The sequence below is a fragment of the Dama dama genome, chromosome 23, assembly GCF_033118175.1.
Source record: "Dama dama isolate Ldn47 chromosome 23, ASM3311817v1, whole genome shotgun sequence".
In the NCBI taxonomy this organism is placed as follows: domain Eukaryota; kingdom Metazoa; phylum Chordata; class Mammalia; order Artiodactyla; family Cervidae; genus Dama; species Dama dama.
Genome location: NC_083703.1, coordinates 59,918,467 through 59,942,444, shown reverse-complemented (window position 1 = coordinate 59,942,444; position 23,978 = coordinate 59,918,467). Strand labels below are relative to the sequence as shown.

Below are 23,978 nucleotides of genomic sequence, written 5' to 3'. Positions count from 1 at the left end.
TTTGGGGCAGTGAGGGGGATGAAGGGGGCTCACGCTGTCCCTACCCGCATGGGAGTCAAAACTCACACCCTGGAAAGAGCTGAGTGGGCAGAGATCTTTCCTGAGGTAGAGGGAACCTGAGAGCTGCAAGCTGGCTCAGCTCTACCATGCATCTGACCCCTCCTCAGGGTCACTTGGCACCCCCTGGGTGTCAGCCCCATTGGGCCCTGAGAGTGCACCCATTTCATCCTCTCTAGCACCCCTGAAGTGATTCTCACACCTACAGATGCAGAAGCCAGCTGTACTCACTGAGCAGGGGGTGCTATAAAGCCAGTGTCCCCTTCCAGAGCCCACACTATCCCCACCACCCCCCACCACTACCGAGTCATCCCTGCTTCACACCGACAGGCGGCATATGACGGCGGCAAGTCATGTTCCCAGAGGCAACGCATAGAAAAGGGATCGGTCTCACCACTGCGTAAAAGACAACCAACACTGGTGCGTCATGGGACTGAGGATTCTGGAATTTCAATTACTTTTGAGGAAGGGATTTTATTTAAAATCAAATCTTTATTCAAAAGACAGTGAAGGGTTATAACTCTATACAGTTTGTGACAAAGAACAAGTAAAGGAAAAAGAAACAATTCTTACAAAAAAAAAAAAAAATGTATTTGTGTTCTCAAAACATGGAACTGTTTTACTGGTAGAGGCAAAAATTTGAAAGGGACCCAGTTGCAACTTTAGGAAGTGTTTAGCCGGCCTGACGACGTGCGGAGCATTTAAATCAGCACAGAGAATGGCTGCCTGTGGGCCCTGTTGAGTGGCTGAGACTCCAACAAGGCCAGTGTATGTAAATGACAGGCGCACAGGATGCCATGTCGCCCCGCCCTGAACACGCCCCCTTGAGAAGACCCCGCCCCCTTGAGACGGCCCCGCCCCCAGACAGCGCGCCTCCGCAGGCAGGGACATTCCCTTTCCGGCAGGAGGCTGACAGGGCTGAGCTGCTGTCCCGTGGCCTCAGACGTCAGGGATGGAGTGGTCCATGGTGTGGTGGAGCAGGGTCGGGGACAACCTTGATACAGTAACAACGACAGTCGCCAAAACTGGCAACACCTTCTCCCCCTGCCCCCAAAAACCTGTGCCTCCCTTGCCTCACCCCAAGTTACCAGAAGCCCCTGGCTCCCGTGAAGGGAAGCGAGGGGAGGAGAGCGGAGGCTCTGCAGAAGAGGAGAGGAAGCCGGTGGCCAGGAGGTGGGGAGGTGAGGGGGGCGGGCGGGGGAAGGGAAGGGAGGAAGGTGAGGGGGGCGTCGGGAGGAGGGCAGCCTTACTTTCTGACCATGTGCTCGTAGATGGCGGTGGGGATGATGGTCAGGGTGATGACATTCCCGGCGGTGGCCAGAATCTCTGTGACTTCTTTGTCCTGTTAAAGAGGTGAGTGGTCACCTTGGGGACCAGGGGCAACTCTGAGGCACCTCTGTGAAGTGGTCAGCGTGGCCCTGCTGGAGTCCACCACTGACAATGACGGTAGGGAATAGGCTGCCCCTTGAGTGAGGGTGGCAGGGCCCCAGCTCAAGCAAGAATGTGGGCCTCCCATCTGAGGCTCTCTCAGTAAAATGGACTCACCTCTCCTACCCTCACCTCGAGGACCTGTGTGGGCCTGACACCAAACTGGCCTCACAGACATGACTTCCCCCAAAGAGCCCTGGGAATCCCACCAAGCACACGTGTGTGCCGTCTCCCAGGCCCCAGTGACACTGGGATTCTTACCCCAAAGCAGAAAGAGAACCACGCTGCAGTGGGGGGAAAAGGGGGGACAGTAGGCACCCACCCACCCTCTTCTCTGGGCTCCTGTCGGCCTGAGCTGAGCCCGCGGGGTACTTCTTCCTCTTATATCTTGTTGACCAGTAAAAAGAAAGGCCTACAGAAGCCATTCAGATTGTGGGGAGAACAAGACACGAAAAGCACCTACAAAGAGTATGCCACGAACGCTAAGGCCACGAGACGAGCCTCTGGCCCTTACTCGGAGACCGTGACCTTTACACAGATCTCCGACCAGGCTGTGTGCTTTCCTAGATGTGCCAGGATCAACGGGAGATGTGCTAGATGGGACTAGACCATCAAGCACAGGGGAGAAGATGTGTGACAAGAGTGACCTGGAGATGGCCCTTATGAGGGAGGAGCAGTGGAGCCAAGACTGTCATCTGTGGGGTGAGATGGCATCCCCCCCAAGCCACCTCCACCTGCCTGCGAGCCCCAAAGCCCTGGATGCCCAAGGAGGGGGGACCCTTACTCTAAATCACAACGGGCATTAAGAACCACTCTCAGTCCTGGTGGCATCAGTCAGGATAAACCACTCTCACTTGTCCAGGGACCAGAAGCCATGTGACTCATCCTCCTCTGGGGTCCATTCCCTGAAGGCACCCACCCTGTCCCACCACCACCACCTGTCATCGCACCTCTGGCCTTCATGCGTAAGTAACAACAGTGAGTATTTACTGAGCACTTAGTGTCTGCACCGTCCTCAGAGCTCTCGTACCTTTGTCTCACTGAATCCCTGCTGCAGCCTCAGGATGAGGACTGAAGCTGGGGTGAGGGCAGCAGCCACCCACAGACACGAACCTTCCCACCACCTCTCGATCTCCCAGCCCCTGAGGCCCTGGGATGGAGCCACGCTCCGCCTTACTTACCTTCAGCCCGATGACATTTTGCCCATTCACCTCACACACATAGTGGTTGGTGAGGAGCCCATTACGGGCTGCAGAACTCCCTTTGACCAAAGAGATGATCTTCCCCTTCTTGATGACGAAGCCGACATGGCCTGTGCTGTCCTTGTGCATGGTGATGGTCCGCTGGAACGGCCTGGCAGGGAGGGGACAGTGAGCTGGGCCTGGGGCATAACCAAGGGCAGACAGACAGGCTCCTGGGACCCGGGTGCTCACCTGTCCCGAACGACTATGACGATCTTCTCGGCCGATGCCTTCTTCACCACCTGGTGGGCTTTGTCCGTGCTCCACCCAGCACAGTCGCATCCATCAATCTGCAGAATCTGGTCCCCAAAGCGCAGCCCCACCAAGGACGCAGGGGTGTTGGCCTGGACCAGCTGCACGAAGAGCCCCTGAAGGAGGTGAGCCCCGCAGTCAGTTCCCCCAGCCCACCCTGAGCCCAGGTGCCTCCTCCTGGGCTGCTGTTTGCCTCTTGATCTTCTCAGAGCCTACTGGGCCCTGGGGCTATAACTCTGTACAGTAACATACAGGGTACCCATTTTCCTGGTAAGGAAACGGGCCACACAGCTAGGAAGCAACAGAGTCAGGAATTCAGGAGTTTTCCCGGTTACTCAGATGATAAAAAATCTGCCTGCAATGCAGGAGACTCGGTCAGTCCCTGGGTTGGGAAGATCTCCTGGAGAAGGGCGTGGCTACCCACTCCAGTATTCTTGCCTAGACAATTTCATAGACAGAGGAGCCTGGCGGGCTACAGTACATGAGGTCGCAAAGAGTTGGACATGACTGAGCAACTAACACTTTCAGGAATTCCAACTAGTGGCTGCATCCCCAGTCACCAGACTACAAGGCCTCTCACACTGGCATCTGAGCCAACACCCCCACAACCCTCGCCTTCCACTGTTTGCAGAAAGCCTCCCAGAAGCCAGATCCCTGTGAGTGAGGAGCAAGGAGGCATGAAGTCCCAGGAGGGGCAAGAGGAGGGTCCCTGGCACAACCTAGAGCAAGCCCTAGTGCCTTATGGGAGGGGATGGAGAGGACGAGCCTGCCTAGGGCTCAGGTGGGCCTTGGCTTCCGCCCGGCGCAGCACCTTCCTGACTGTGGTCCACCACCTCCCGCTGGTGGGCGATGTGGCCAGAACCCCGGAGGCACATGGGGGAGCGCAGGCAGCCCGGCCGCGGGCGAGCTCTCCCTCTGCGTTCCGCGGGGCCCCTACCCTCCTCTCCCGCCCGACCCCAGCCCCACCTTGTCGATGGCCTGCAGCCGCAGCCCCGTCTTGCCACGCTCGTCCTTGCATAGGTGGATCTCACGCACCCCAGGCTTGATCTCCGCACGCAGTGCGCCTAGGCTGTTCCCGGACACCGGCGCCACCACCTGGCCCGGCGAGGGGCCCGAGACCGCTGCCTGCAGACCACAGGGGAGCAAAGGTCAGCCGGCGCCGTGGGGCCTCGTGCCTCAAGGGCCCAGGCGGAAAAAAAAAAAAAAAGGCCCAGGCGTGGGAGCGGGGATTGGGAAAAGAGAAGGGGGTGGACCCTGAGCCACAGCCCACCGCAGACCACGCACTTCCCTCCTGCGCGCAAGAGGACACATGGCGCCATGAAGCCACTAGGGGGCGTCAAAGTCCACCCCCCCCTCGCCCCCCTCCCAAAACACAGCCCTGGAAAATAGAGACGGGAAGACAGGTGTGTATTATAGAAAAAGGGTCCTCATTTTCCAAGACAACTTGGTGTCAGAAGAACCTTTTAAAATCCACTTAAAAATAAAAAGATTCACAGAAAATAGTGAACAATGAGGGGGGTAAGGAGCTCAAGTTGATTTCTGCCTTGAAAAAAATTATGTCAGAAGTATCAAGATGAGTGAATACTAACCCACCCCCAAAAGATCTGGAACAAGGCAAAGATGTCCACTCCCACCACTACTGTTAAATACAGTAATGGAAGAACTAGCCAGATCAATAAGGCAAAGAAAGGAAATAAAAGACATATAGATCAAAAAAGAAAACATAAAATGGTCCCTATTTTCAGATGAGATGATGCTTTACTAGAAAAGTGCAAAGAATCTACAGATAAACTCCTAGAACTCATAAGTGAGTTCAACAAGGTCACAGGACACAAGACCAATGCATACCAAAAAAATCAATTGTACTTCTAGATACTAACAATGAATACATGGAAACTGAAATTAAAAATACAATACCACTTACAATCACTCAAAAAAAAAAAGAAAGAAATACTTGGGTGTGGAGCTAATAAAACATATACAGGAATTGTACGCTGGAAAAGACAAAACACTGATAAAGGAGATGAAAGAAGTGAAGTGAAATGAAAGTCACTCAGTCGTGTCCGACTCTTTGCGACCCCATGGAATATACAGTCCATGGAATTCCCATCACATCATCATATGATATTTCTACCTTTAGATAAAATAAACTGAAATAACCTCAGTAGGATAGATATTAGTAGAAAATAGTTAAGTTATTAAAAAGAGAAATTTTGAGTACTCATTACTGTTGTTTTTAATGTATTGTGAGTTTGAAAGTGAAAGTCACTCAGTCAGCCATGTCCGGCTCCTTGAGACCCCATGGATGAATTCTCTAGGCCAGAATACTGGAGTGGGTAGCCTTTCCTTTCTCCAGGGGATCTTCCCAACCCAGGGATTGATCCCAGGTCTCCCGCATTGCAGGCAGATTCCTTACCAGCTGAGCCACAAGGGAAGCCCAAAAATCCTGGAATGGGTAGCCTATCCCTTCTCCAGTGGATCTTCCTGACCCAGGAATCAACCCGGGGTCTCCTGCATTGCAGGTGGATTCTTTACCAACTGAGCTATCAGGGAAGCCTGATCAAGGGTTTAAATAAACAAAGAGATATTTTGTATTGATGGATCAGAAAAACTAGGTGAAGCTGTCAACTGTCTGCAAGTTGATATACATAGTTAATACATTTCCTATCACAGTCTCTATGTTTTATAGATACAGGCAAGGTTAATCTAAACTTTACATTGAGAACACAAAGGAACTAGAATAGCTAAAACTATTCTGACAAAAAGAAAAAAACAGGAGAAATCACTCTGCCAAATTTCCGGACTTTCTATATAGCTACAGTAACCAAAATAGGGTGATGTTGGGGAGAGACAGACCTTTGGAGCAGAAGAGAGAATATCCAGAAATAGCCTCACACAAGTAGGGGCAACTGCTTCTTAACAGAGGTGTGAGAACAATTCAGTGGAGACAGAAGAGTCTTTTCAACAAATGGCCTGGGAGCAACTGAACATCCATAGGCAAAATATGAATCGTGACCTCATGCCTGATGCAAAGATTAACTCAAGTTCAATCATAAATTTAAACAAAAACTATAAGAGTTTTAGAAGTAAAAGGGAAATTTTTTCAGAACCTAGAGCTCAGTGAAGTTTCTTAGGATACCAAGGCATGATCCACAAAGAAAAAAAATCAATAAATTGGACCTTATCAAAATTGAAAACTTTTTGTTCTGCAATAAACTCTTTTAATACAATGAAAGGAGAAGTTACACAGTGGGAGAAAATATTTACAAATCAAATGACAAAGGACATTAGAATAAGGGCTCAAAAGTTGACTTTAAAAAAAATCCATTTAGAAAATGAGCAAAATATGTGAATAAACATTTTATCATAAAGAATATATGGCTGATAAATAAGCACATGAAAAGATGTTCAACATCACTAGCCATTAGGAAAGTGCAAATGAAAACCACAATAAGACATTGCTACACACCCACATGAGTAAAATTTAAAATAGTGATAATATCAAATGCTGGCAAGGATGTGCCAACAAAACACTCATGCATTGTTGGCAGGAAAATAAAATAATACAGCCGCTCTGAAAATTGTTTGGCACTTTCTTTCTAAGAAAATTAGCCATACAAGTATTACACTACTTAGGAATTGCACTCCTGGGCGTTTATCCCAGAGAAACAAACACTTATGTCTGTACAAAAATCTGTACACAAACATCTGTAATATCTTAGTTTATAATAGACAAAAACTGGAAACAACCAAAATGTCCCTCAAGAGGTTAAACAAACTGAGCTATAGCTACTCCATGGAACGCAATCCTGCAATAAAAAGGAATGAACTGTTGGAACAGGCGACAGCCTGAAGGATCTCCAGGGCACGATGCTGAAAGAGCCCATCTGAAAAGGTCAAACACCATGTGATTTCACTTACATAATCTTCTGAAATGATCAAATTATAGGGACAAAAACACACTAGTGATTGCCAAGGGGCTGAGGATGCTGAAGGGGAGGCTGGGCATGATTATAAAGGGGCAGCATAAGACAGACTTTTGTGGTGATGATGTAGTGCTAGATCTTGAATGTGCTGGTGGCTGCAGGTGATAAAAGGACGCAGAACCTTAGACACACATTGTACCAATGTAAAATGCCTGGTTTTGACGTTATAGTATAGTTACATAAAATGGAACCATTGGGGAAACTGGGTGAAGAGTACAAAGGACTTCTCTGTTTTGGCAACTTCCTGATTGAATCTCCGATTACTTAAACTAAAAATAAATAAAAATTTTAATTATGAAAGTGCACTATCTGTCATATTTTATTTTTTTATCAAATGTAGGTTGTCTAGGGTATTGACCAAAGAGAGATCAATCAATGGATTAAAATTGGACAATGCGACCTACTTTGCTTCCTGTGTGTGCTTCCCTACGTGACTGTCAAGGGTGTCATTTTGGAGAAACACTCCAGGGTGTCACCAGCTTTGCTCAGAATCCCACATGTCCTCATCCTTGTTGATATCTCCTGTAAAATCCCCATTTGTCAGTGTGGCAGCTCTCATCATCACTTCCATCAATCTCATGAAATCCCGCAGTCTTACCAAGATTTGTATTTGCACTTTGCAATCTATTTGCACTGGACCAGCACAGTGGACCAACCAGGAATGTTGAAGCTGATGGGGAGACAGTTTGGGACTGATTCTATAAGTGAATACATTTTCAGGAGTGAATATTTCTATGTTATGGTTTTGTTTTGTTTTTTTTTTTTCTCCCTGAAGCCATGGAGAATAAGAATCAAGGATTTTTATTTCATTTGGGGACTGGGGGCTGACAAGCTCGTCCTCACAGACTCTGCCTAACTATGCAGTCGCTTGCAAGTCACAGGCAGCCCCTCATTAGAAGCACCCGGGCTCAGGCCAGGTTTAGCGTCCTCCCTTCTCATCCAGCAGGCTCGGATCAGCACATCAGAGGTCAAAGGGCAGGCAATGGCCCTCTAGCCCCAAGGCCTGCAGGAAACCATGAAACCCCACAGCACTTCTCATGAAGGTTCAAAATGAAACGTGTCATCAAGAAACAGAGCCTCAGGGATGCTAGAGAGAGAGGAGATTCAAGTCTGTTTAAACGGCAAGACCAAGGAAGGAGGGCCCGCATCAGGCAAGAGAAAAATACCTACACTGGCACCTTCTGGAGTCTGAGGCAGGCTCTGCTGGACTTCTTGGCTGGAGAGGGAAAGACCCATATAGTTTTCCAATTCTGCCAGGTTAGGGTACAAAACTGATGGGAAGGGAAGGGGGAGAAAAGAAAAATGTTACTCTGGCCATGAGCTTAGCCACACCTGCCTGGTCCCAAGGGGTCACGCATCTTTGTTAAGAAATAAAAGGGCTCGTGATGCTGTTTACTCCCAAGAATGCAGTATATTCTTGAGATGGCTCTGCAGCCCAGGGAACACTCGCTGGCAACGTGGGTCCTCCCCTCAGGTGGTCTGCTTTCCCCAGGAGCAGCCTGGGACACAGAGTCCCTCACGGATCACTTTGGTGTTCAGCTCAGTTGACTTTGTTTGGCACCAGCCGACGCAGAGGCAGCTCTGGGAAACTGCATGGTGAGGAGGAGAGGAGCTGGGCCTGAGCTCAAGTTTGCTACCACAGGACCAGAGTCAAGATGGCCAGAGAAGCTCCAGGGCCACCGCATACATCCTGGTCTCCTTGGTGGCCCTAAGTCAGGGCTATCGGGGCCCTCACAAGGTCACAGCTTTTCAGTGTCCCCCTCAAAGTAGAGGGGACAACTGTACACAGTGCCCATGGCTCGGTGGCAGGCAAGAGGCAGGCTCTCGGAAATGGCCAGCAGAAGTCACTCTCGGCAGGAAGCACCCCATCTGCATCACTCACCTGGAGGCTGGGAGTTCCCTTTTCCCCATGCTGGCAGGGCAGGCACCCTGGGTACGGCTCTGGCCTGGGCCTGGGGATGGAAGGGGAGTGCCAGTCAGCTGTGGTCAGAACTCCAGAGCCGTTGGAGCTTGGGGCTCCCTGAGGTTGGGGGTCAGGGCAATAGGTATGCTCGTGGCCTGAGCGGGTATCCAACCCTTCAATAAATGTGGCTTCGCACACCTCCATGCCTCAGGAAGGAGGTTCTCCCAGGGGCCCGCAACCCACGGAATGTCACAACTCGTTTACTACCTGCGGCAGCCAAGGTAATTGTCAGTCAAAAAGCCCCTAGTTCTCAAAACCCACTAAGACCTCATGCAGGATGGAAGGAGGAAAGGGCTTCTGGGGGCTGAGGAGGCCAAACACCACAGCCACGGGGTTTACCCTGGAAGCTTGCCCTAGAGCATGGGGTCTGCACGAACCCCGAGGGAGGAAGCGCTGGGACCGAGCGAGCACCAGACACAGGCCTGCCTGCAGCTGCTCCTCTCCTCCACCTGCTGTGGTCCCACTGCCTCGGCCTCTGGACTCCTGCTCTGCCCAGCAGGCCCTGCCCTGGGGACCGGCGTGCCTTGGGGCCAATAAGGAACTCCCAGGGGCCTCCAACCGTGATCCAAGACAGGCCTCCCTTAGGCATCCCCGGGTAATCCCGAAGCCCCATCAGGGGACCCGGGCTAACAGCCTGAAAGGTTACCTGCATGGCTTGGTCCACCTTCAGGTCCTCCAGAGATGGGTACAGCGTGGCCATGGTTGCTCTTTGGAACACCCTGCAGGGCACAGAGCGGGGTGCTGAGGGTGACAGGAGGCAGAGACAGTGCCACTCAGCGCTCTCAGGATGAGAAAGATGTCAGGAAGGGTATTATTATTATTACACTACTGTTACATTATTATACATAATACATATGACATATCATATATATTATATATTGTCATATATTATATAATATATATTCTATTGTTATATATTTATGTATTATATAATAATATATTATTATATTATACCAGTTATATAATAGGTATTATTATCCCCATTTTAGAGATGGAGGAGCTGGGATTGAGCCAGAGACTGTTTGGTTCCCAAGCCCATGTTCTCCACTCCTGCAAAATCCCATTGCACCATGTTCAGCCGACTCTGGGCTTTAGAACCTGGACCCAGGGGTCACCCAGGACATGCTGACCAGGTAAAGCAGGACTGGGGGGCCATATCCTTCCCTGCTGTTTCAGAGGTCAGACAGCCTTACAAGATCTTATCACTCAAGACCTAAACCCAGTCCAGTTGGTGCACAGTGAGCACCTGCTGTATACCCAGCCAGCGTTAGGGGTTTGTGCAGCATCCTCCCACAACTACTCGGGGTTCAGTCCAGTGTCAAGTGGGTGGGGACTTCATATTACAACAGAAAGGCAGCAGGCACTTTAGGATTCCTCCCCTGCCCCCCTACACCCCTCTCCATCTCTGGGCATTTGAGCCCCTACTGCCATTTCTGGCTTCACTGGCGAGTATTGATCTTGATCATGATGAAGGCCAATGGAAACTCTTAAAAAACATGCACACAAACTGTAACAGAGTTTATATGCTTAGCAGAATATTGTTCAGAGGGATAAAGAAATGATGGGGGACCATAAGCATTTACTAAAAACCTTCTTACCTGTCGGGGAGAGAACCAGCAGGACCTTAGAGCAAGGTACCCAAAGAAATTGAAAGAAATTACCCACAGAAAAGCTTTATTTCCCCCCTAGATGATATGTGAGCAAGGAGCGGTTTGTGTTTCTGGATTCTTCTCCATTTACCCACTAACACACTGGCTCCATCACATCTACCAGCCTTTGCTCAGCCAGTCCTCACCAGCTGGAAGCCCCTACGCCACCCTCCTGCCCTGGCTCCTCAAACAGTGAGGTCACCACTGCTCCCACCCAGGGCCCTGCCCTCAGCAGAGACTTCGGACCAGCCTCCCGTCTTGGACTCTTCAGTTGTCCTCAGTCTGTCTTCCCACCTGAACTGCAGTTCCTGGGGACCCAGGGGGACTCTATTCACTCTACTGGGCCCACATTCATGGACCAGGTTCAGAATCTCTGGGCATCTCCCCTGAGTGATCGCCAGGGGTCAAGGTCATCTCCCTCCATCACTCTTCCTTGTCCTTTCTCTGCACCTGCTGCCTTAACACACATCAACTTTAAGCCTCCCCAATGACCCCGTACACACACCATCCCTTCTAGTCTGCCTATCCGCCCCATCTCCCCAATATTCCATCCCTAATCCTCACACTGTCCTCCTCCGTCTCCCCACCCATCCCCACATTGTCCTCCTCCATCTCCGCATTCTCCTGCAGGAACCACAACATCTAAAATGAGTCAATTCGACTGCTGTTCTCCAGCCAAAAGGTCCTTTCTGTGTGAGTCTGGAACGCCATGGCCCTGCTTAAAGCCCACCCCCCACCCAATGGCTCCCCACTTTCAGAATCCAGTCCACACACCCTTTACGATTCCTCCAGAGATTGGAACCAGTGGTTCACAGGCCAGATGCAAACAGATGTTGTTTGATCTTGCCAAGGACCTTGTACATTCAAAATTAGCAGCCTAAATGTCTAGAACTCTAGACACTGCATTTAAAAATCTAGTTTCACACTGCTCCTGAAAAACAGGACACTCTAGCAACCCTGGACCACTGCTGAGTGGCTACATCTGAGTCGTAGTCGACTCCCAGGCACCCCAGACCCCCTCAGCCTCTGTTGTCCCTTACATCAAGACCGATTTACTCATTGGCCCTGAGTCCCAATAGACATTTGCTTGCACCCCTGCCTAATTCCCGCTTTCTTTCTTTCCACACATCTTTCTCCCAACCCCCACCCTCAGCTTCAGCCACAATGAGCTACTTTTAGATCCTTGAATTAATTGAACTTTCTCATGTCCCCAGGCCTTTGCCTGTATTATTATGCCCTCTATCTGGCATACCTTTCTACTCCCTCTGCTCCCCACCTGGCTAACTTCCAATTATTTTCAAGTTCCATATCAGAGGGCTCTTCAGGAAACTTGCCTTGATGTGTGCTCCCCCTGCCCACACACCCACCTCCCCTCCCAAATCATGTTCTTAGTCTGTTGATCATTCACTGCTCCGAAGTTGCCTCTTGATCTACCTATTGGGAGTTCCAAATGGTCAGAAACTGGACTTTCTAATTTATTGTGGAGCCCCTAGCCCCTAGCGTGGACATCAACTCAATATTTCCAGAAGCAATGCATTCTGCCTGGGCTTCCACATTTCTCCTTGTAAAGTAAAGCGCTAAAATCTGGAAATATAAAATTCTCCACTTCTATCTTGTATGGGAAGGAAAAAAAAAAAAAACAACTTGGCAATGCAAGAGCAGGAATCATACACAAGCAACACTCAGCCAGGCCGGAGTCACAGCCTGCCCTTAGATGAGGTTGCACACACCTCTTGTTTCCCAACGTACCCATCCAGCTGGCTCACACTGCCTGCTTGGTTCCTGGGGACAGGCAGTTGCAGATCGTTGCCCTCACCTAGTATTTGGGGCAGAAATGACCATCTTAAGGAGAAAGGGATGGTCCAATGGGGAGAGGGAGACTGGCTCTGACCTGCTTTAAACCAGCTGAGGGGAGAGGCCCCTTTGCCTGTGGTCTTCCCTTCTGTGCACACACTCCAGGAGACTTGGATCTTGGGACAGTCCTCAGAAGGTACCACCCATCAAAAACACCCTGGATCACACATGAGCTACAGATGTGAAAAGAAGAGGCATCCCTGCCCTGCTTTTTCAAACACCAAAGTAGCAGAGCTTTTCTATCTGTAGCAGCTGCCATCTGGGCGAGCAGAATCTGAGATCCACTTCCTGGAGATCCTTTCCAGGCTGGGATCACACAACCTGTCCTCCGGGTCTGGGACACTTTCACCACTGCCATCTTCTCTGGGTCTCAATCAACGTTAGGGATCTGGGTGAAATCAAGAGGCAGGTGTTTCCCTGCCTTTTAGCAGTTCACAATATAGTGGGGAATGGCTCCCTGCCAGGAAATATGCATATCTCATTCAATTATCCATCTACTCACTCACACTATTTGAGTGTCCCTTGTGTGCCAGCAACCTTGGACCTGTTGGTTACGCAGATCCCTCTGCTGGGCACACCACCCTTCTCTGCATAGCGCTCTTTCAAGACTTAGCTCAAATGCGATTTCTCTGCTTGGCTTTTTCAGGCCATAGGACCCCTGGCTAGTTGGCTAGGTCTTCTTGTGTTCCCAAACTGACTGGTACCGCGTCTACTGTCAAGTTATTTATCATATTATACAATTACTATCTGGGTATCCCCTCATTCTGAACTTCAACTCAGAATGCCAGGGACTGTGTCCTGTTCATCACCCTATGCCTCCCCACTGAAACAGCACCCAGCACACAGATGCTGACAAAAATTGCTATTTGGCTGAATAGATAAGTGGTTTTCCAAGAAACAGACTGGAAATTTGCGTGGGCCTTCTTGGATGTCACAAGACTGAGGGGACACTACTAGCGTTTAGGAAGCAGGGAGTAGTGACCGGGACCTTTTGTAATGCACAGAACAGCTCATCACAACAAACTGCCCCGCACAAGTTTCCAATATCCCATCAAACCTTCATGGAAGCAACAAAAAAAACTGTGTATAACCTGTTTTATATACAAATACAATGAAACTTTCCCTGGTTTTATTTTTATTTTTTTAGTTCTACCACTTTATTGCTACCAACCCATCTCCCTCCATCCTCGTGCACACATGCTCAGTCATGTAACCCCATGGACTGCAGCCCGCCAGACTCCTCTGTCCATGGACTTTTCCAGGCAAGAATACTGGAGTGGGTTGCCATTTCCTTCTCCTCCCTGGTTTTAATATACAATATATCATCCAGAAATATATACACCAGCTTATCTGAGGAAGTTATTCTTGGTTTGGTTCACCATTTTGAAAAATCATTGTCAATTCTCCACAACACGGGTAGGTCACCAGCACACTCGTGTGTGTCTGCACAGTCACTCCACGCCTGTATACAAATACATTTAAGCTTTGACTCAAGATGCCAAATATAAACTTTGGCAAAATTCAGCTGAATACTATCTATTAAATCCAAGGTGGCCCTAGAGGCAAAGAATCCGCCTACAAGCAGACGATCCAGGTTGGATCCCTGGGTCGGGAATATCTCCTGGAGGAGGAACTGTCAGCCCACTCCAGTATTCTTGCCGGGGGAATCCCATGGACAGAGGAGCCTGGCAGGCTACAGTCCATGGGATCCCAGAGAAGGACACGACTGAGCATCTGAGCACACAAATCCAAACTTCCTCATTTTAAGTTAGGTACAAGTGTCATCCGGTGTAACCCAGTCTGAGCTTTTACATAGTGAAGTGCATCTTCTTTTATTATAAACTTCTTTCATTGCCCTCATTTCTTCTTTACAGTGCAGACAGGGAAACATGCTGTTTTAGGGTTTTTTTTCAACTTGTTGCTATTCAGTCGCTCAGTCACGTCTGACTCTTTGCAACTCCATGGACTGTAGAGTAAGGCTTCCCAGGTGGTGCTAGTGGTAAAGAACCTGCTTGCCAATGCAGGAGGCGTGAGAGACAGGGGTTCAATCCCTGGGTCAGGAAGACCCACTGAAGAAGGAAATGGCAACCCACTCCAGTATTCTTGCCTGGGAAATCCCAAGAACAGAGGAGCCTGGCAGGCTACAGTCCATAGGGTTACAAAGAGTTGGACATGATCGAAGTGACTTAGCACAGACTGCGGCAGGCCAGGCTTCCCTGTCCTTCAATATCTCCCAGAGTTTACTCAAACGCATGTCCATTGAGTTGATGATGCCATTCAACCATCTCATCCTCTGCCGGCCCCTTCTCCTCTTGCCCTCAGTCTTTCCTAGCATCAGGGTCTTTTCCAATGAGTAGCTTTTCGCATCAGGTGGCCAAAGGAGTCAGCTTCAGCATCAGTCCTTCCAATGAATATTGAGGGTTGATTTCCTTTAGGATTGTCAAGTTTGATCACTGCTATCCAAGGGACTCTCAAGAGTCTTCTCTAGCACTACAGTTCAAAACCATCAATTCTTCAGTGCTCAGCCTTCTTTATGGTCCAACTCTCACATCTGTACATGACTACTGGAAAAACCGTAGCTTTGACTAGGCGGACCTTTGTCAGCAAAGTGATGTCCCTGCCTTTTAATTCCTCTGCGTTTTTTTAATCCAGGTTGTACATCTGAAAATTCTCAGTTCACTTACTGTTGAAGCCTAGCTTGAAGGATTTTGAGCTTACTGTGTTAGCATGTGCAATGAGTGCAACTGTGCAATAGTTGGAACATTCTTTGGTATTGCCCTTCTTTGGGATTGCAATGAAAACTGACCTTTTTCAGTCCTGTGGCCATTGTTGAGTTTTTCCACATTTGCTGGCATATCAGTGCAGCACTTTAACAGCATCACCTTTTAGGATTTGAAATAGCTCAGCTGGAATTCCATCACCTACACTAGCTTTGTTCACAGCAATGCCTCCTAAAGAGGTGGGGGGTGAATAGACTCTCTGGACAAACCTACAAACCTACCCTCTCCCTCAGCCTCAATTTCCTGCTTTTTTTGGAAGCAGCCAGGCACACAACTCCGTGAATAGGAGGACCGGAGAAAGCACCACAGGTCCCTAGGGCCTGTTCTTCACCCCAGCCCTGTTTCCTAATCTGTCCAACGATCGCTGATCAAAGATCTCCAAGACTCCCATTCTGACCCTCCCGTAGCTCCGAACTCTGCTCGGAATGAGAGAGGCGACCTCCCCTGGTTGCTATGGGTTACGGGAAAGCCTCCCGCCAGGCCGCTAGGGCGCGCTGCGGCGGCTAGAGCGCATGCGTCTCACCCATCCGGGGCTGCGCGCGACTACGCGGCGTTCCCAGGGGGCTCCGCGGTTGTGAGTGGAAAATGGCAGCCTCCTCTGCGGGTAGTTGGTTCGGTGGGATCCTAGCGTCCCCTCGGCCTTTTGCTTTTTCCGGACGCTCGTGGCTGGCACCCACATCCACACACACACACACAAAATCAGGTAGAGCAGCAGAATAAGGGGTGGAAAGGCTCTATCGGGCTCCGCATAGCCTCTTTACCGGTGTGGAAGCTACGCGGATCAAATTGCGCTTTCAATGGGAACGTCTTCCTACACCTCCTCACGCCCCTGAGCGTTAGTCCATTAACGGCTTCCCGAAGGAGAGTGGGTGCGGCTGAACCCTCCCCTGACTGATAGGATTCCGTTCTCAGGCAGCTGTGGGAGGGAGGAGGGCAAAGTTGACACGCCTGCGCTCCGGCCTGCCTGTTGCTCTTTAGGAAGAGGGAAGAGGAAGAAACCTCGCTTCCTTAGGTTTCGGAAGCACCTTGGATCCCCGAGTATTTCCCACCCATTGAGACGTCACCTTCCCAAGCTTCTTGTCCCACCCTGACTTCCTGTCCTGGTGCTCCGCCCCAGGAAGATTCACCCTGGGATCCCACCCGAGAATGACTGAGGCCCTGCCGCTCGGCGTGAGGGTCTTGGGCTTAGCCTGGCAGATCACTTCCCACAGCAAAACGACCCACTGCTCGTTATTAGAGATTCGGGCAGGTGGGTCTGTGGGGTGCAGGATAAAAGCCTGGAGCAAGGGGGAAGGCCTCCCGGAGGAAGCCAAGGAACACAGACTGGACTGTGAAGAATGGAGGTTCCAGAGGAGGAGAGTGGAGTATGTTACTCCAGGGATGGGAGGCACAGACCCAAGAGTCCAGCCGCCTTCCAGGTCTTTACTACCTCCCGCTGGTTGAAACTCATTTTTCCCAGTTTTGCTGCCCTTCTACAGTGACCCCACCAAATGCACCCCGTGGTCAGAGCCAGAAACCTGGGAGTTAGCCTTGGCTCCTGCCCTCCAGCCTACCCATTTCCTACCCTCAGAGTAAAATCTCCGACTTCATCTTGATATTCAAATCTCCCTGACCTGACTCCAGGTACCTTCTCCACTGACTCCTGATAACCTCACTCTTGTGCACTTACCGTGCATTTCATTCATTCTAGACTCCTGTTGATCCTAACTCAACTTGCTAGTTCTTGCCTCTGTGCTTTTACAGGTGCTGTTCCCGCTGTCTTGAATGCCATTCACATCTCCCCTGCCCCCACCACTTTGTTCATCTGGTGAACTCACTTTACCCCCAAATTCCCCCAACCAGACACAGATAAGCAAATCTCCCTTTTCTAAACCACAGAATCTCATACTCATTCCACTATTAATCTCACGTTTCAATCCACTACTGTTTTTTAAGCACCTACTGTGAGCAAGGTCTGCATTTTCTGAGTTGGATGTCCACTACTCTGTATTTGTTTGCCTGTCTCCCTCTGTGGTGAGGAATGTTGTTCACTTCTGAAGCCCTAGTGCTGTGCCCACTCCCTGGCACACAGCAGAGGTCCAATTACTGTTTCTTGAAATGGAAGCAGATTCAAGGGAAAGACAAAAAGTTCCAAAAAGACCTTTGAAGAAAAACTCTGGGCCTAGAAAGGGCGATAAAACAGTGCCCTGATGAAGCAGATGGAAAGGCTGGCTCCTGTAATGACAATGGAAGAGTTTGCTCAATATGATGCTGGTGATTTCCTACAATTAATTGACTCCTGTGAAAGGAAAGAACCCATCTAACCTAGCTCACCCAGAGAAATGTTCTTCTCCCACGGCATTTTCCACAATTTCCATCTCAGCTTCTGTACTTTGTTGTATTCTGAGTGATAGCAACTCCCACAACCGAGCAGCAATCAGGTTCTCAGAGACCAGCAGGCCTGAAAAGGGGTCACCAGCCCCCATCTTTGGGCTTTGAAATGAGAACACTTTGTTCCAAAGAGCTGACACTACGGGACACCCACTTGTTCCTGTGGACAACTCATCCATCCTTTAGAAGACAGTGTGCGGGAGGGAAGCGTGGGTTAGGGTGTCAGAGGAATAGCTCCTGGAAGGCCAAATTAGCCCAGGGATGTGGTGAGTTGGAAAAGAAGAGGCTGTTGCTAGGCCACCAGCTTATACCCGCCTCCCTCTCTCAGGCTGTACTGCCTGCTGGAGAAAAACTGTGAACTTCTTTCAAGGAGTGTGGATGCTTCCGAACCCAGGCACAGGAGAGGCAGAATGTGAGCAAGGACCTTGGAGGCAGGCAGGATGGGTTCAGACTGATGTGCTCTGGCTGGAGAGCAAGCATGGACAAGTCCCTTCCGCATGTCATTTCTTCCTTTGTAATATGAATAACAATACTTGCATCACAGAGTTGTTGTGGAGGTTAAAAGATTCTTAAGAAGAGATGTGTACAGAAAGTACTACCATAATAAAGGGCATGCAGTAATCGTTAGCTGTTGTTCATTCAGTATATTCACTTAGCACCTAAGTCCCAGTACTGTTCTAAGTACCGGTAATAAGGCAGGGAACAAAAGAAAACCTGCCTTTGAATGTCACCTAGCTGGATAAATAAGTGCCTCTGCAAGTGTTAGGTAGTTAGGTGGTTAGGGAAGTGATAGGGAAGGATAGAGCCTGGAAGTCCAGAAGAGCCTCACTGCTGGGGGTGGGGGCCACAAGTGGCCTAAATGGCGGAGGAAAAGCAGTGAGGCTTAGGGCACAGCCACTGCAGTGGTCCTAAGGTCAGAGTGCCTATTCTGTTTAGGGAATGTCTGACCAATGAGACTGAAGTCAGTTGTTCAGAGGGGAAGTAGTAGGACAGAAGCTTGGAGAGGTGGTGAGAGAGACTGGATCCTTTATGGCCTGTGGGTCATGCTGAGGACTTGGCATAGACTCTTGTGAGATGGGAGCCAGCCACTGGAGAATGTTGAGCAGCAGAATGACATGGTCTGACTTTCATTTGGAAGATAGAAGAGGGAGCACGAGTGAACAGAGAGCCCAGGCTAGAGGTGATGGTGGTACAGTTGTTAGTAGTTTGGACCACCGTATGTACAACAGCCAGTGCAGTGCCTGCCCAGCACATAGCAGCCCCGTCTTAAGCACTGTTTTCTGAGGCTAGCTGTGTGGAGACATGTTCCTTATATCCATGACCTCATTCAGTTTCCCCAACTGTGTGGGAGTCCCCACAGGAGGAAACCAGTTCTTGGGTCAGGCCACTGGCCCAGTCCCCCAGCAGGTTCTCCTTCCTTGGTAGGGAGCTTGTTGATGGAAACAGCTTCAGGCAGAGAAGTAAGTAACAGAAACTGAAGCCTGCATTCAGTTCCTTGCAGAGATTGCTCTTTGGTTCCCAGGGGCCCATTTCAAGGAACAAAGTGTGGGTCCCGTCCCTGTGATCACTGTCCCAGGCAGTCAGAAGGAGCCTGGATGGAGCCCTAGTGATGTCTGGATAAAGATCACCTATCCTTGAACCTGGCCCAGGGCTGGGCTCAGAAGAGGAAACCCCAGTTCACATTTCAATGCCAGAGAGAGGCACCTTGAGAAGAATAGGCCTGGAAGTCCCAGAAGGGTCGAAACAGGGAAAGAAGAGAGGTGACCCCCCCACCGAGAGGCCCTGCGCCCGGCTCTTACCTGTAGTCAGGTGCTGCTGCTCGTCCTTCTCCAGCCACTGCTGACGGACTCTGGTCCCCTCCCTGGAAAGTGGTGGCCCTTGTCCCAGCTGGGTTCCTGCTCCCTGGTCAGCTGACTCACCCGGACCTGGGATGGGCCCAAGTAAGTTCCTGCAGCTGGGTCAACCTGCCCGAGGTGACCAGGTTCAGAGGAGGGCTTTGGCCTTAGTCTAGATGTAGAAATGGGGCTAGGGGCTCACAGCTCCTGTGGGGAGGGGTATGAACCAGACTTCCTGACCTTGAGGAAATCAGACTTGGATAGGTCACCTACTCCTCTAAACATGAAGGCAGTTTGATGGGTCTTAAAAAATGGCCATACCTTGTGACCTAGCAATTCCTCTTCTAGGGATTTGTCATAAGAAAATAAGTAGGGTAGGGTGGGGTCTCAGGGCCCATCACTTTGTTTCTTATAATAGGGAAATCTAGAAATCTCCAAATGCCCATCATCAGGGTCAGTTAAATAAGGTGTCTTTGGAAGATCAGAAAGCCATCACCGTCATTTAAAGAAGCAATGAGGCATCCTGTATTACATCCTGTAATACAAAGTCTGTATTCTTGGTTGCTGTAACACATCACTACACAACGATAAATGCAAAGTTCTAAAAAGATGGTGATTAAGAAAAAACACAAGGATTAAGTGTGTTTTTCTTATCAGTATTGTTTTAGTTAGAGGAGTTTGAAATATGTTTTATAACTTTTTTTCTCATCAAAATTACCCTTTCCATTTTTCATTGCCTGTTAGTAAATGTGATCAGTAGTCACCTAGTAACACAAATGAGAAAACTTAGACACATCTGAGATCTCTACTTCTTTTATACTTCCTACATCTAAATCAGTGGCCAAATCTTATGGTGCATGTGATGAATGATGAAAAGAGCTTTATTTTTTCTTTTTTTTTGCTTATTTTGTAAGGTTTTAATTTTTTTAACTGTTTATTTTGTATTGGAATATAGCTGATTGACAATGTTGTGACGGCTTTGGGTACACAGTGGAGTGACTCAGCTGTACGTACACACGTCTGTCCTCCTCCCGGCTCCTCCCCGGTCCAGGCCGCGTGGCGGTGAGCAGAGTCCCCTGCTCCGTGCAGGGTATCCTTGTGGGTTTTCCATTTTAAATGTGGCAGTGTGTGCGCGTCAGTCCTGGGGCTCCCTGGCTGTCCGCTGCCTGAATTCTTCTCTTCTGGTAACCAACCATGGGTTTGTTCTCTTATGAGTCAAAACAGCTTCAATTTACTATGGACCTACAACCACAAACTGTGCAAGCTCAGAAAAGGCAAAATCATTAAAGAACTAAAAACAAAACCAAAAATTCGGTAACCCTCTCAACAGTATCCTGGTTTTTAACATAATAAATAGTATAGACTTATATAAATTAATTATATCAATACATAATATTTATAATTTTAATATATATTTATAAATAAAATACAAAATATGGTCTCATTTTTTTTTAAAAAGCCACAAGGAAATGTTCTGGCAACATATTGAAAAAAAAAATCAGTATTATGACGGCCATCCTGTGTTTTGTTTTCATTGTTTAAAAAGTAAATATGCACGGAAAACTGTCTGGGTGGTCATATCCTAAAACACTAGAAATTTGGATGGTGGGATTGTGGGGATAGGCTTTGATTTGTATTTCTGTGTCTGTTTCAAGGTGATGGGGTTTTCTTTTGAAGTTAGTTTTTGCTTTGAATGTTTATGATTTTTGTAAGGGGGGATCAAATTAAGGTTAATTGTTTTAAAAAGGAATTTAGATGGGTTATCTCCAAGAAGGAGAACTAAGGGGCTCAATGATGAGGTGGGAGGGGATTTTTTTTTTTGTACTAGCACACTTTTTCTGCCTTTTAAATTTTGAAAAAAATTTAATGTATTTGACCATCCCCCCAAATAATCATGTAAAATAAACAAAAAGCAGGGAAGAATTTAGCTGAGGTCCTGGTGGGTTGGGTGGTACAGAGGTGACTGTCACACCTGGTGCCTGGGCAGTCCCGGGAGGAATGATGCAGGGCAGCCGCCCAGGGCGGGGTGAACGTCAGGGTGGCTCAGCAGGCCGGGCAGGCCCACGTCACAGTCCCTGTGAGGAGCCTGGACAGGGGGCACTGGGGCGTCAGATCCTGGCTGGCGCCCAGAAAGTGTTCAGCCCACGGAGGAGACACTGCCAGCCTCAGGGACTTATAGCCAAGAGCCCCACACTGAAAGCCAGAGCAGGAAACAGGAGCAGCAGCAAGGACGCAGAGCATAAGACCCCACCACAGGTGCCTCACAGTCATTACTTCAGTGGCTCCTGCCATCCCTGCGAAGTAGGCTGAGAGGCAAAGTCCCTCTCTTGAGTGACGCAGCTGCAAAGTGGCTCCAAGGTCCTTTTTTTCCTTCTATGAGACAAATGCACTTGAAGCTGAGGTGTGGACACACCCAAGGGCTGAGCCACAGGGGCCTGAAGTGTGTGGGAGACCGCGGGTGATGGACTCACCTTAGGTCAGGTTTTCAAGTCCGAAGAAAAGTAGCAAATAGAGACCCTAACTGAACCATGTGACATCCCCTGCCCTCACCCCCCACCACACACACGTAACTCAGTTCACTCAGTCAGGGTCTAAAATAGGCTTTTTCGTGACTTCCCTGGCAGTCCAGTGCTTAAGACTGCATGCTTCCACTGCAGCAGGCAGGGATTCGGTCCTTAGTGCAAAACTAAGAACCCATAGCACTGCAAAAAGAAAGGAAAAAAAACACGGTGGGGGAGGGGCAGGCTTTTCAAGAAGATGGAGGAAGAAACCAGCCCAGAAGGGTGAGGAACTTGCCTGTGGTCACACAGCATGTCTGTCCACACAGATCTGGGACAAGATCTGTGTCCCCTCACCCCCACCTACATGCAGGGCGCACCCTCCGTGCCCTGGTGTTTTAGCCACCTCCAGCTGACTTCTCTCCTATCGAAGTCACCAAGAAGAATTGATACTTTTCTGTAGCATGCCCTTGCTCAGTCTTCAGTGGTTCCCTATTGAATATAGTCCCTCCTATATTCATTGGAGGGACTGATGCTGAAACTGAAGCTCCAATACTTTGGACACCTGATTCGAAGAGCCAACTCGTTGAAAAAGACCCTGATGCTGGGAAAGACTGAAGGCAGGAGAAGAAGGAGACGTCAGAGGATGAGATGGTTGGATGGCATCACCAACTCAATGGACATGAGTTTGAGCAAACTCCAAGAGATGGTGAAGGACGGGCAAGCCTGGCGTGCTGCAATCCATGGGGTGGCAAAGAGTCGGACACGACTGAGTGACTGAACAACTGAAGGGAAAGAGGGAGGGTCAGGATCAGGACTAAATTCGTAGCCTGACATTAAGACTCCATGGCCCATCTCATCATCATTACCATTTCAACCTTGTTGCCCCAGCAATCCTACCTCAGCCAGGCTGCAAGCCTCTCCACTCTCACCTCAAGCTTCCTTACCTCTGCCTTTGCTGCTATTTCTCCTGGAATGCCTTCCCCCTGCCCCAACTCCAAGCTCCTCTTCCAGGAAGCCTCCACGATCACTCCCATCCATGTGGCCCGTCTCGCTTCTGAACTCTGGATCAGACTGTGCTATTCCGTTCTGTTCCTTGATAGTAATCATCTTGTATTGTTCATGTGTCCTTTTTAATTTTTTTTATATTTTAAGCATGTGCACTCTTGGTCGCTCAGTCATGTCTGACTCTTTGTGATCCCATGGACTGTATCCTGCCAGGTTCTTCTGTCCATGGGAATTCTCCAGGCAAGGATACTGGAGTGGGTTGCCATGCTCTCCTCCGGGGGATCTTCCCAACCTAGGGATTGAACCCAGGTCTCCCACATTGCAGGCGGATTCTTTACTATCTCAGCCATCAAGGTGGCTAACCACCAATTAGAGCCTAAGTTCTTGAGGGTAGGGCCTAGTTATTAGATCTACAGTGGCTATTTTCAAAATGAAAACTAGAACCTGTGCTCCGACCAGGATATGTTTCTGCATTGTCATACACTCGCATAACCGTCTTCAAAAATCTAAACCATTGGTATCCAATATGTACCATACACTCAGAAACTCTGTAACAGCACCCTTCACAGATCAGCCAGTAACACCCCTTCCTGCTGAGCCCAGAGGCAGCTCAGAATTCTCTCAGAATAATGTGGCAGGTAACTAATACCACCTGGATTTGGCCTGTGAGATGAAACCTCTGTGCCATCTGGAATAGGCACTCCTTGAGAGCAGGGACTTGTCTATGGGATTCTCATCTATAGGGCCAGCACCGTGCCTGGCATATAATAGGCTCTCAGTAAGTATCTATTGAGCGAATGAATGCCCTCCTAGAAAAGTCGATAACAGATATAAATGTAATGACTAACTCATTTAAAAGATGGGCTGGGCTGGGGCATCAGATCTCTGTCTCAGATCTATGACGTTGCACAAGTTACTAAACCTCTCTGGGCTTCAGTCTCCACGTCTAAAAATGGAGTAGTGGGACCTGCTTTACCAGTTTCTCATGAGAATTAAATGAATCATATGCAGTGCTTAGGACATAGCTGACACTCCATAAACTTGTTTCCAAGTTCCT

The 23,978-nt window shown here is 49.1% G+C and overlaps 1 protein-coding gene across 4 annotated transcripts; it reads right to left on the bottom strand.

The window, feature by feature from the left end:
• Positions 1-529: 529 nt before the first annotated feature.
• SDCBP2 (syndecan binding protein 2) lies at positions 530-19,474 on the bottom strand. Of its 4 annotated transcripts, none has more exons than XM_061126964.1 (9): positions 19,380-19,474; positions 9,574-9,646; positions 8,847-8,916; positions 8,135-8,235; positions 3,945-4,103; positions 2,919-3,094; positions 2,667-2,838; positions 1,308-1,399; positions 530-1,051 (listed from the first exon to the last, which is right to left on the bottom strand). In XM_061126964.1, exons 2-9 carry the CDS (start codon positions 9,625-9,627, stop codon positions 997-999), a joined length of 879 nt encoding a protein of 292 aa, XP_060982947.1. In that variant the 5' UTR covers positions 9,628-9,646; positions 19,380-19,474; the 3' UTR covers positions 530-996. The 4 variants fall into 4 exon arrangements, with proteins under 4 accessions (XP_060982947.1, XP_060982950.1, XP_060982948.1 ...); XM_061126967.1 differs by having other exon boundaries at positions 8,135-8,180; positions 19,380-19,440; XM_061126965.1 differs by having other exon boundaries at positions 9,574-9,708; positions 19,380-19,433.
• Positions 19,475-23,978: the final 4,504 nt, after the last annotated feature.

What these genes read in the sequence shown, in the direction of transcription:
- SDCBP2 (XM_061126964.1), bottom strand. Translation starts at nt 9,627, where the DNA reads ATGGCCACGCTGTACCCATCTCTGGAGGACCTGAAGGTGGACCAAGCC. An exon ending in AGGGAACTCCCAGCCTCCAG is followed by an intron (nt 8,236 to 8,846) that starts GTGAGTGATGCA and finishes CCTTCCCATCAG; the next exon opens with TTTTGTACCCTAACCTGGCA. An exon ending in GTCATAGTCGTTCGGGACAG is followed by an intron (nt 2,839 to 2,918) that starts GTGAGCACCCGG and finishes CCTCCCTGCCAG; the next exon opens with GCCGTTCCAGCGGACCATCA.